The sequence below is a fragment of the Alosa pseudoharengus genome, unplaced genomic scaffold, assembly GCF_046254945.1.
Source record: "Alosa pseudoharengus isolate Yale_2024_CS ecotype anadromous, Long Island Sound unplaced genomic scaffold, YU_APseudo_1.1 YU_APseudo_1.1_scf_10, whole genome shotgun sequence".
Lineage (NCBI taxonomy): Eukaryota > Metazoa > Chordata > Actinopteri > Clupeiformes > Clupeidae > Alosa > Alosa pseudoharengus.
Window position 1 is genome coordinate 27222815 of NW_027468565.1, and position 11927 is coordinate 27234741.

The window sequence follows — 11927 nt, forward strand, 5'->3', positions numbered from 1 at the left end:
TATGCACGTAAGCTATACTGTATGACTAAAGTATGTAAACACTAATATAATTTGCCTTTATCCAGTATCATGAAAATCTTTTAACCTAGAACTGTAGAGTATTTTAAAGAAAATCAAAAACTAGCAGAACTGTATCTGTATCTCTCATTATTGCAAATTAAATTTTTAAAAGGTCAAAGTGACTATGACAGCCCCAGTGTCAAGCAATGAAACTATTCCTCTTTTGCCTTGACCATCTATTATGGCAATATTATATTCTCAGCAAGCAGCACTCCACTTCTGCAGACAACTGCCCACTGTAATTCAGAACCATTCTGCTCTGGCGTTACCAACCTTTCAAAACCATTTTCCCACTACCACATTCTCATTATCAACCATTTCTAATATCTTGATCATGGAAGACCAAAACATTCAACCCAACACTTTGCAGTATTAAACATTCCCCAAACATCTTTCAAAGTGAAATATTTTCCAATATTTCCCAGTTCAACATTCTTTAACCATCTCAGACCTACATCCTTTGTCCCCAGCATTTGCTCTGTTTACACAAGCCCCCACCTTTTCCTATTTCAACCAGCAGATCCTCTGCCTGGTATCACACACACACACACACACAGCCTCTTCTCCTTAATCACAAGTTATACAAATATATGACGTCTTTTACCAATGCTCTGCCATGGACTTCTAATTCTACCAGCAACATATACTAAAAATCTATTATACTTCCATTCAACACTTCTTTGTATTCTCTTTTAGCTTTACATCCACAACTTTTACACAACATTATTAAACATTATTCCAGGCACCTGGGCATCCACTCGCTCTTGGAGTGTTTCAACTTTAACTTATTCAGCCCTGATATCAGATATCAGCTGTACTCAACTTGTTAGTATATTATTTCCTCCACATGCAGGAAATGAGGTCTTCACATGCAGACCTGGTCTTCACATGCAGACCTTTCAGTTTTTCACATGCAAAACTGTTACTTTTATCTCTCTCATTCCTTCTCATGCAGGAATTGAGTCAGTTCTCCTCATGCAGAACTTTAAGTTTTCCTCATGCAAAACTTCTTTGATATGGCTATAGTATTCCTCCACATGCAGGAATTTGCCTAGTTCTCCACATGCAGAACTTTTGTTTACATTAGTGTACACACAAATGCTTACCATAATCTGCAGTATTAATCCCTTGGTCTTTGTTTTAGCAAGATTCTTTGACTGGAGGACGTTTTAGACAAGTATTCATAACTCAGTGTACAGCCTGATCAGAGGAGACTAGCTGCTATTAAGCAAAGTTGCTCACCTTATTTTAAGTTGCGCATCAGCTTCTCCCCTGACCAAACCCCGGACCCTGAGATGATACTTAAATATTGTCCTTTCCAACTCCTGGCTGGCTCGCCAATTATGTGGTGTCAAATCCACATTAAATAATACAACTCAAAAGAAGTCCGCACACCATGGATGTATACTGCAGATGATGGCTTTAATGCACTCCGGAGCATTAGTGAAGAAAGCAAGTAAGTGAAAGCTAAGCTAAGCAAAGTGAGCAGTGAGCAGTGAGCAGTGAGCAAAGTGAGCTAACATCTTCTGGCTGTTGTCCAGCCTTTATACCCCTTCAAGTCATCCCAGACAAGACCCTCTATGTTTACAGATAACTGACCAAGTAACGTATGGTACTTCACCTTTGCCCTCTCATCCTGTCATTCATACATTCTTTAGGTTTTGTATACATTTCCTGTCACCAAACCTTATCTATGCCATTTTCTGCCAGGCCTGCTCTTTCACTTAAACCAGTCTTCCTTTCCCACACTGAACATACTACAGAATTCAGTTTCACAAAACAATGATATTACACAGAATAAAGATACTACATAAAATATATATAAACTAAAGGATATATTTCAATAAAGGCCACGACAACGCTAACGTTTTGACCAGCAATGTATCTCTCTTGCCTACCTTGCCTCCCCATTTCTATTTTCGAAAGAAGTATGTCCATGGCCAAATCTTATCCTAGTGTTCTAATCCTTGGTGGTTGCGTGCGTGCTTGCGCTCTTGTTCTCATTCTCTCTCCTGCGCAAACATTATGTCCTGCAGGCCTGCGTGTAGTTCTACTGCATAAAGTTTCGCAAATAAATTCGTTTGTTTTACAGAAATTGACTACTGCATGCAGGCTATAACCAAAAGCACACATTTTGTAAATAAGCGGGTCGGATCGCGGGTCGGGTATAATTTTGTCCTAATTAATATTCTCGGTCCGAGTTGCGGTTGGGTTGATTAAAATATCGGGCGACCGCGGGCAGCTTGTGACCAAACCCGCGCAACACTGGTTTGTAGCCCCGTGTGTGTGTATGTGTGCTTATGACGTTTTAACCTTGTAAACGTCATTTTTCGACCAGTTTTATTTGATTCACGTAGGGGGGAGGGCCTAGGATAATTTTTTTGAGCCGGGGGGAGGCCCCTGGAAAAAAAAATTTGACCAGGGGGGAGGGCCAGGCAGAAAATTTTTAACCCGATCGTCTGGCGCAATATTGCACCGACATTCCCAACACTCCTCTCGTTCAGGTCTTGCTTTAAAGCAGAGATTTCACAGAAGTCATCTATTTTTCAACTTGCCAAAATGCTGGTGGTAGATTATGACAGTGTAACATCCACATTCGGGGAAGTGTGTACTGCTCTCATGTTGTTTCTGACATTGCCTGTGACTGTGGCAACAGCTGAGCGATCTTTTTCCAAACTCAAACTTATTAAGACCTACCTAAGGAGCAGCATGGGGCAGGAGAGGCTCAGTGGGTTAGCTATCCTGTGTATTGAAAATACGAGAGCCAGCATTAAATATTGGGAACATCGTTGACGATTTTGCACAACGAAAGGCTCGTAAGATGGCCTTCTTCTAATGGCCTAATTCACGCATATTGGGGATTGTATGCATATGAATGATTTTATTTGGTTTCTGCACGGTTAAATAAGTTAGGCTACATTAAGTTTTGTTTCTGCGCAGTGCGAGTTTATAAGCAAGCAATCTACGCTTGCAGTTTCAGCAGAGGGTTGAAGAGGCGCATTGAGCGCATTGAGTGTTCCCATAATTCCATGCGAGTTGATGTTAATGCAGTAGCCAAATATTAGATTACCCTGGCCTGAGTGCAGGCTGTTAATAAAATAAATTTTAATGTTTTCACATGTAATGGGTCCTATGTAGTCGTGTGTTTTTTATTTGAAATTGTAATCTGTAACTACTAAGCTACTTCGGTGCCTCAGGCCCTTTGCATAAACAATTGAAGTCACCCTTAATGTGTATTGCATGTATCAGAGTGTCGTGGCAGATATTCAGACTCGGGCCAGAAATTAAGTCCAAACATCTTGCCCACAACGTAACAAAAATACACCATTATAAGTGCTGAAGTCAAAAACTTGTCCCAAAAAGAAGACTCAAAAGTCCGGCAGAGTTCCGTGCAAAAATTCCTTTAATGACTACATAGCGCAAAGCCTGAGTGGATCGCATGATCGCACTCCCGAACAAAGGTAGAACTCTCTTACTTATACCCCTCCAAAATGCTGACACAACACTACCCCGAACAAACTTTTCACCTTAAGTTTATGGAAAGTTCAGGGGTGTACAGTATAGAGTGATCACAGGTCATGCATTGTGCATGGGTTAAATATCGTTCGCCCCCCTGCACTCTCCTACTGGTTGTTATGAGTAGAGCTCGCCCTGTGTACGTGTTATCTTGCAGCTTCAAGGCCGACTTTGGTTTCTTCAAAAGGCCTAGGCTAAGGCAGCATGAGACACAGTGCAACAAAATGAGACACAGGGCAGCAAACAGAGACATCGGGATACAGAGCGCACGTAGGGGGAATTCTGGTAGAATAGCTTCAGTATGTTAATAGTATTAGTTAAACTTGTTATTTAAAATGTTATAAGAGTATTATGGTTAGGAATAACTTCAGTGTATTACTTGATTATGATTAAGGTTATATGAATACATGCTTTACAGTTTCAAACTCGTTCTCTCATCATGATGTCTACAAACCATAGTGATAATTTTATACAACAAGAGCTAATTCATCCTGGGCCAAAGTATGTCGGTATGAGGCCCGGGTAGCGCTCTCGCACCTGGGCCCACCATTTGCTCGTTACGCCACTGCTATAAACAGGTACACGGTCCAAAAGGCCTAATTAAAGCGATCGAAGAGGAGAAGCGAGAGAAACAGAGCAGGACACAGGTAACGATGGAATGGGTAGGGGGGTAAGACTAATGAAGGTGGAGATGGAGCGCAGGGGGATAAAAGAAAGAACGAGAGATAAAAGATTGCGCGAAGAAAACGAAAGTATGATGAGGCATATAGCCCTAGGCTTCACGTGGATTGGGAGACAGACTGCCCAAAGCCACAGTGCGTAGTCTGCAGTGAGATGCTACCTAATTCTAATGTGGTTCTCCACACTGGTTTTTTTTACGTGAGAGCTCATAGACCAGTTGCACATTTTTATTATGTTATCATGTAGTGCGGCTAATTAAACAACGATGCCTGGAATGCGTCAATAGAATTAGTTACTTTTTTATGTGTTGGATGGTGGGGGTATGCGAGCCGAGTCAGGATGTAGAAGGTGGTCCGCGGGGGAAAAAGTTTGGGAACCGCTGGCCTAGATGGTTCCCAGTTAGTCAAAAACTGACTAAAAGGGTCAAGATCCTACCCGATCAACAACATTGCATAGTGCATAGTGCGTAATATCAAGCATCCTGGGTGTGCATCCTCATAGTTAGCGTGGCAGTGGCAGTTAGCTTCCCTGTTATAGTAAATTGGACGAGCTACTCAGTGTCCTGAAGCACTGAAGAGAAGTCCCCACCTCATGTGAGGTGTGTGTAGTGTCCCAATCTGCTTCCTCCGTGCTTGTTCTCACCCACCTTATGCTACTGTACTGTATGTCATGAGGAGGAATTCTACCAGTATATTGGTAATGGTGCAGTACGGCTCATCCCTAGTGTTTCCCTGTGTCCTGTCCAGGCTGCTGATGGACGCTCAGGAGGATGCGCACTACCGCGGCTGGTTCGGCAAGGTGACGGCGGCGCTGAGGCACTGCTGCGGCCGCGTCCTGAGGGTGGAGCTGGAGCGAGAGAGCCAGCTGATCGGACTGCTTGTCCAGCTGGCCGACAGGATTCGAGCCACCGACAAGGCCAGGAGGAAGGTGGGCTTTGCTCCGCAGTGAATTTTTGGCCCTCTACACTTCTTTTTATGCACTGAACAGTGTTCAGTCGAGTTACAGGCCTTTTATACATTTCCATTTAAAAATGATCCTATTCTTTTGGTCTTTTTTGCATTTGTATTTAAGAATGCATTTACTGTACAAATGATCCTATTATGTTGGTCTTTTTTAACTATGCATGTTGTTTTGCTTTGAACAAACAATGTAAGCAATATAGTTTTAGCTATCCTGTTACAGTACATTAGTGAGGTGTGCTTTAGTCATTGGATTATCATGCATTAAAGGGACACCAGGCAAGCCTGATGCTTTTTCTCTACGAAGCTCCCCCTTGCGTCTGTACGTGTCGATACGCGTGCGAGCCCTCGCTCGGTCTGAAGCACTTTTCCTTTTCTTTGCGTCTTCCGTCAAGGGTTTTCGCTGCTTCTTCGCCGGCTCTGCCATTATACACACGTTTGCAATAATCGCTAGCGTTTCGTTAGCCTGCCTCTGTGCTGGGGACGCAGGATGTAAACTGATTCTGCTTCTCGCGATGTCTGAGACTTTGTGAGACTGAAGGTCGGCGGGTCGGATACACCGAACTTGCAAGCGGGGTATTCTTCCTACAGGCAGTAGGGGCGGGCGAGAGAGTCTTCATTTGCCCTGTAACGAGTCATTTAACCATATACCGACTTACAAAGATGATTAATTAACACGAAAACATTGCCTGGTGTCCCTTTAATATCCTGCATATTTGTACCTCCGTAACCATGCCATTGGATTATCATGCATTAATACCCTGCTTGCAGAGGTGGTGCTGTTTAATTCAGCATGCTGTATTCTTCTCCATTCACCTCAGGATGTTTTGAACAGCGGCAAGTGGAAAATCGATAAGTTCTTTAAAGAAGGGGTGTCCTGTCGGTTACCACTAGACCCTGCCATCATGGTAACGGGGGTGGACATGGATGTAAGACCTTTAGGTGTTTGTTTGAATGACAATTACTACTGGCCAAAGGCCCAGTTACAGGATGTTCTGACCCGTAGTGTGGTGTTACCTTTAGGCCTGTAAGTTCTACAACTCCAACACTGCGCCTCTAGATGTGTCCTTCATCACCGTTGAACCTCTTGGCAAAAATGTCCACGTCATCTGCAAGGTATGCTCCACAGAGGCATCTAAGCAAAGCTCAATGGACCTCAATAATACTGATAACCTCATAGGTTTGTCATTAATCAGCTAAGTTGGAAAATAGAGTGTGCCTGTGGGTGTCAGTAGTAGGGATGTAACGATTATAATGGTAAAAATGTTGACGATAACAATTACCGTTTTCTTTTCAAATATCATGATTATCACTGTTGATTACCGCGGTGTGGAAACCGTGTGTTTAATCCTTCCCAGCTTCATCCGAGCCAGCTTTTGACATACAGTAGGCCTGGTACAATGGAACAAAACTGCTCCCCCACTGATTCTGTTGTCTAATTGATGGTTTTAACTACGATTAAGATTAGGCTACACCTGATTTTAAAAGACGTAACATTTTCACCGCATGTAGCCACTCTGCGTCTTTTTATGTTCGCGTCCACATTAAATCCATTCCACTCACGTTATCAGGAGAATGCGGTAGCCTAAAGTTTTATTTCGAACGCTTACTTTGGTCTCACTCATTGGATCCAAATAACAGAAATAGCAAACTCCAAGTTATGGTAGGGTAAGTTAAGCTATAAGCACATAGCCAATTAAACATGGACACTTTTTGAAACTATTTCAGCTTGTGCAGGCCTATCAGTGCTTTCTGAACATATTGAACACACTTTTAGAAATACCGTGATAATACCGAAAACCGTGATCATTTTGGTCACTATAACCGTGAGGTTAAATTTTTATACCGTTACATCCCTAGTCAGTAGTAGTTAAGTAGAAATGTGGTGTGATGTGTGACAAGTGTCTATGTTCTACATGTGTGTCTATTAATGAGAACTCTTTACTGCAAACCAAATAAAGTAACCTGAACCTGCTGTCCATAAGATATCCAGGAGATAACCTAAAGGATGATAGAGTGTCTCTGGGTGTCATTAGTAGTAGTTTAGAAGAACTGTGGTGTGAAATGTTCATTCTGTAACATTAATAATGGTGTTCATAAATATGCTGTGCTGTCCAGACAGGAGGTAACCTGCGGCAGGACTGTCCATTCTGTAACGTTATAGTGTAATATATCTGTGTCAGTAGTAGTTGTTAAATAGATGTGTTGTTCCCTCCAGACAGGAGATAACCTGCATATTGTGTCTGTGGGTGTCAGTAGTGTATTGTTCCCTCCAGACAAGAGAGAACCTGCATATTGTGTCTGTGGGTGCCAGTAGTAGTTATTTAATAGATGTATTGTTCCCTCCAGACAAGAGAGAACCTGCATATTGTGTCTGTGGGTGGCAGTAGTAGTTATTTAATAGATGTATTGTTCCCTCCAGACTGGAGATAACCTGCATATTGTGTCTGTGGGTGCCAGTAGTAGTTGTCTAATAGATGTATTGTTCCCTCCAGACTGGAGATAACCTGCGGCAGGACATGCTGGTGCTGCAGATCGTGCGTGTGATGAACAGGGTGTGGCTGCAGGAGGGGCTGGACATGCGTATGGTCACGTACAGGTGCCTCTCCACAGGCAAAAACCAGGGTCAGTCCACAGGTCATTCACCATGACGGTGACTCATTAATATCACTAAGGAAGAGCCAGAATATCCTGCAGAATCACCATAACCAGCGGTGTCATTTTGTTGTATGCATGTATGTGTTTTGGTAATGCAATGTGACTTTCTCTGCATGAAGGCCATATACTCATTTTTTCTGAACATTTCCCAGGGCTGGTGGAGGTTGTGCCAGACGCAGTGACCTTGGCCAAGATCCACCTGGAGTTTGGTCTCGGGGGCGTGCTGAGGGAAGACTCCCTGGAAAAATGGTTCCATATGAGGAACAAAACATGGGAAAACTATGAGGAGGTACACACACACACACACACACACACACACACACACACACACATGAACACAACTCACAGCTCACCACACACCAGCTTGAGATGGATAGTGAGGGAATGAATAAATGAGCCAATTACACACATACATTTTGAGCACTTGAGGGCTCTGTTAGTTATTGTTGAACTACAGCTATGAGTCAGCCTCCTGTCAGAGCATCAAAGGCCATGAAACATCGTTCCGAAGGTTGTATACTAATAAAGGGCCAATGTTAAAGGGACACCAGGCAATGTTTTCGTGTTAATTAATCATCTTTGTATATGGTTAAATGACTCATTACAGGGCGAATGAAGGCTCTCTCGCCTGCCCCTACTGCCTGTAGGAAGAATATCCCACTTGCAAGTTCGGTGTATCCTACCCGCCGACCGAAGCAGGATCAGTTTACAGCACAGAGGCAGGCTAACGAAACTCTAGAGATTGTTGCAAACGTGTGTATAATGGCAGAGCCGGCGAAGAAGCAGCGAAAACCCTTGACGGAAGACGCAAAGAAAAGGAAAAGAGCTTCAGACCGAGCGAGGGGGAGTTTCATAGAGAAAAAGCATCAGGCTTGCCTGGTGTCCCTTTAAACAGAAGATGTGCAGATAAAAAAACAGGCGCCATCAACAGACCTGAACACAATGCTTCTCTTGTTGCCAGGCTGTTATGAACTTCCTGCACTCCTGCGCGGGCTGGTGCGTGGCGACATTCGTACTGGGCATCTGTGATCGCCACAATGACAACATCATGCTCAAACACAGCGGCCACATGTTCCACATCGACTTTGGCAAGATCATGGGCAACGCCCAGAAGTTCGCCTCCATTAAAAGGCAAGTTCAGAAACCCACTCAAATGACCAGTGGCTATGTACACCATTTTATCACCAAATTAGTAACACTTAAGTCTTACCTTACTTCTCCACTCTGCTCTCTCCCCCTAATTTTTGTGATGGTAGGGACCGGACCCCATTCATCTTCTCTTCAGAGATGCAGCACTTTATTACAGGAGGGGGGGAGAATCCGCAGCGATTCCATCGGTTTGTGGAGCTATGCTGTACAGCGTATAATGGACTGCGAAGACGTAGTGTCCTGGTGCTAAGCCTGCTACAGCTGGTAAGATTAAGATGTTTTAGCTTTGTATGTGGTGCTAAGTAGTATGGAGTAGTATGAGGTGTAAACAGTTTTATTCTTGCCTCTCTCTCTCTCTCTCTCTCTCTCTCTCTCTCTCTCTCTCTCTCTCTCTCTCTCTGTTTCTAAATCTTAAGACCAAACCGTTCTCAGACGCTTTCTGCTAACTGGTCAAATGCACGTCTTGTTAATCAGATGCAGATGTCTTTTAATTACTCTACCTTGTGTCTTTTATGTCTTTTAATTGTTCTATTTTATGTACTTTACTTTTTAATATTTTTTTATTAAACTATTTATCTTTTATTAATTAATTTACTATTATTCTTTGTTTTTGTTTATGTAAAGCACATTGAATGACCCCTATGTATGAAATGCACTATATAAATCAACCTGCGTTGCCTTACCTTGTGTCTGTGTGTGTAGATGCTGGGTGCAGGCATGCCCGAGATGAAGGATGTACAGGACCTGCAGTATGTGCACAGCAACCTCAGACCTCGTGATTCTGAGCTGGAGGCCACAGCGTACTTCACACAGTGAGTTCATACTAACATTTCAGTCACCAAATGAAGCGGCTCATCGCAGTTCATAGGTATCAGCAGATTTCCTGCAACACTTAACTTGGATAGTCTACTTTGAGAGGCTTTAGAAGGGGGTTTATTGAAATTCAAGTTAATCTTTAGAGTTGTTGTTATTAGTAACATCGCCAAAATCCATCTTCTTAACCTAACCTTAACCATGTGTTGTTAAGAGAGTGGCAACAGATATAATCTGAATACCTGTAGTCTATACAGACTATCAAAGTCCAAAGTGTTTTGTTTTTATTTGATTTTCTTATTTAACAACATTAGAAATATTCAACTACACCATTTGGCATAGGTAGCCAGGAAGAAAAAGCTACTTTTCAACAGCAAAGAACTTTGAGCATAGCCCAGTTCAGGTGGTGGGTGGTGGAGGTGGTGGTGGGTGGTGGTGGGTGGTCTGCCTTGGGCTGTGTGAGAGAGAGATGGAGTGAGCAGGAGGAGAGAGAGGATAAGGAACAGGAAGAGGGGAGAGTGAGAAGAGATAAGAAAATACACATGACAGCATGTACACAAGAGCAGGAATGATTCATTTAACCGAAGTCAGAATACGTTGCAGCCATCCTGTCTGTTGATGAGTGTTACTGTGTTTGTTTGCAAAGTGCGCATATAAAGTAATTAATGGTAGGCAATATGTGTCAGCATAAAATTGGTTAGTGCAAGTGACAGCTGGGTAGAGATACACAGTAATATGTTGTGGAGTTGAAATAAACACCTGTTATGAAATTACGATCAGATGCTTCAAAATGTGAGCAGCAGAGATTTTAAAGTCATTTATTTTGTTTGTTTGTTTGTTTCTGTTGTAAGTAGTGCAGATCTTAAACAAAGGAACATGCACTGCTCTTGTATAGTCTTAATAAAAAATCTATCCATTTCACCATCACTTTCTAGTATTTCAAAACTGTCATTCACATCCATAGGTTAATTCTGTCCATGAAGACCCTATTGGAGGAGCCTAATATTATAACAATGCCTAAAAGTGGGTTCCTTCATCACATAGTGTTATTTTGGTTTAGGTCTAAATGACGTTTGTATGGTCCTTTACCCTCATAGGAAGATTAAGGAAAGCATGGGGAGTTTCCCGGTCAAGCTCAACTTCCTCATCCATAACATGGTCCAGATTCCAGCCAAGAAGACCACATCGCCCTCGGCCCCTGTGCAGGCGTCCTCTTCCAGCACAAACATCCAAGAGGTCATCATCCAGAAGTTCCGGATGAAAGGAAAATATGTGGTGAGACACTTTACACAGACTCCTACTCAAACACTCATAATTCACTCCGGTGTACAAAACAGATTTTGTACAGGAGTCACGTTCAAGGCTAAAGATAAAACCTATTCAAACACTAATAATTCACTCCCGTCTACAAAACAGATATTGTACAGGCATTACATTCAAGGAAAAAGAGGAAGTGTAAAGATAGATACAAGATCTTGGCACAAGGGCCATATTGTGAAATGACACCTATGAATTGCTCTTCCTTCTAATTCATGCCACAGACAAAATGGACCCCCAGCGATATAATTATGTTCCCCTTTGCTTGAAGGGGTTGTGAGTGTCTACGACCCAGCCACTTAGCACTGGGCGCTAATGAGGTAAACAACGTGGCATCAGTCTTATCCAGGCCACTTGTGAGCAGACCGTGCCCATCTGCTCAGTGTCAAGCTCTCTGTCTTGCTAACTGCCCAGATGACACTAATATGCTTTAGCGTTAGCTTGCTTTGTATTTGTTCATCATTTAGCATCTCTACAGCACTGTACCGTAAGGCCTAATGTAAGAACGTTCTTGAACATCTAAGAAGGGGAAATATGGGTTGTGGTTTTGCGTTTCAGACCTTTGAAGTGAGAGTGACCATTGATGATGGGTTCCTCATCAGTGAAAAAACCTTTGGACAATTTGAGCTAATTCACAAAAAGCTGCAGAAGCACTTTATAGAGTCTGCTCTTCCACAGTGAGTAAATGTTTATCTTACCTGTCTTTCCTTGTGAAAATGTCAAGTCTTCTGTACATGGCAAATATTTTATAGCGTCGCTAAAATGGCAGTGAAC

The 11927-nt window shown here is 42.7% G+C and overlaps 1 protein-coding gene across 3 annotated transcripts in view; it reads left to right on the forward strand.

Moving 5' to 3' along the window:
• pik3c2g (phosphatidylinositol-4-phosphate 3-kinase catalytic subunit type 2 gamma) overlaps positions 1-11927 on the forward strand; it is a 35145-nt gene that overhangs the window by 19609 nt on the left and 3609 nt on the right. For all 3 annotated transcript variants that reach the window (XR_012983138.1, XM_076269317.1, XM_076269327.1), the window contains exons 19-28: positions 5004-5184; positions 6038-6145; positions 6240-6332; positions 7712-7841; positions 8027-8163; positions 8836-9005; positions 9131-9287; positions 9726-9835; positions 10934-11111; positions 11712-11830. Coding sequence is in view for 2 of the 3 variants with exons in the window: in XM_076269317.1 (XP_076125432.1) it covers positions 5004-5184; positions 6038-6145; positions 6240-6332; positions 7712-7841; positions 8027-8163; positions 8836-9005; positions 9131-9287; positions 9726-9835; positions 10934-11111; positions 11712-11830 (1383 nt within the window). In the remaining variant the exon portion in view is untranslated. The remainder of the gene's footprint in view (positions 1-5003; positions 5185-6037; positions 6146-6239; positions 6333-7711; positions 7842-8026; positions 8164-8835; positions 9006-9130; positions 9288-9725; positions 9836-10933; positions 11112-11711; positions 11831-11927) is intronic.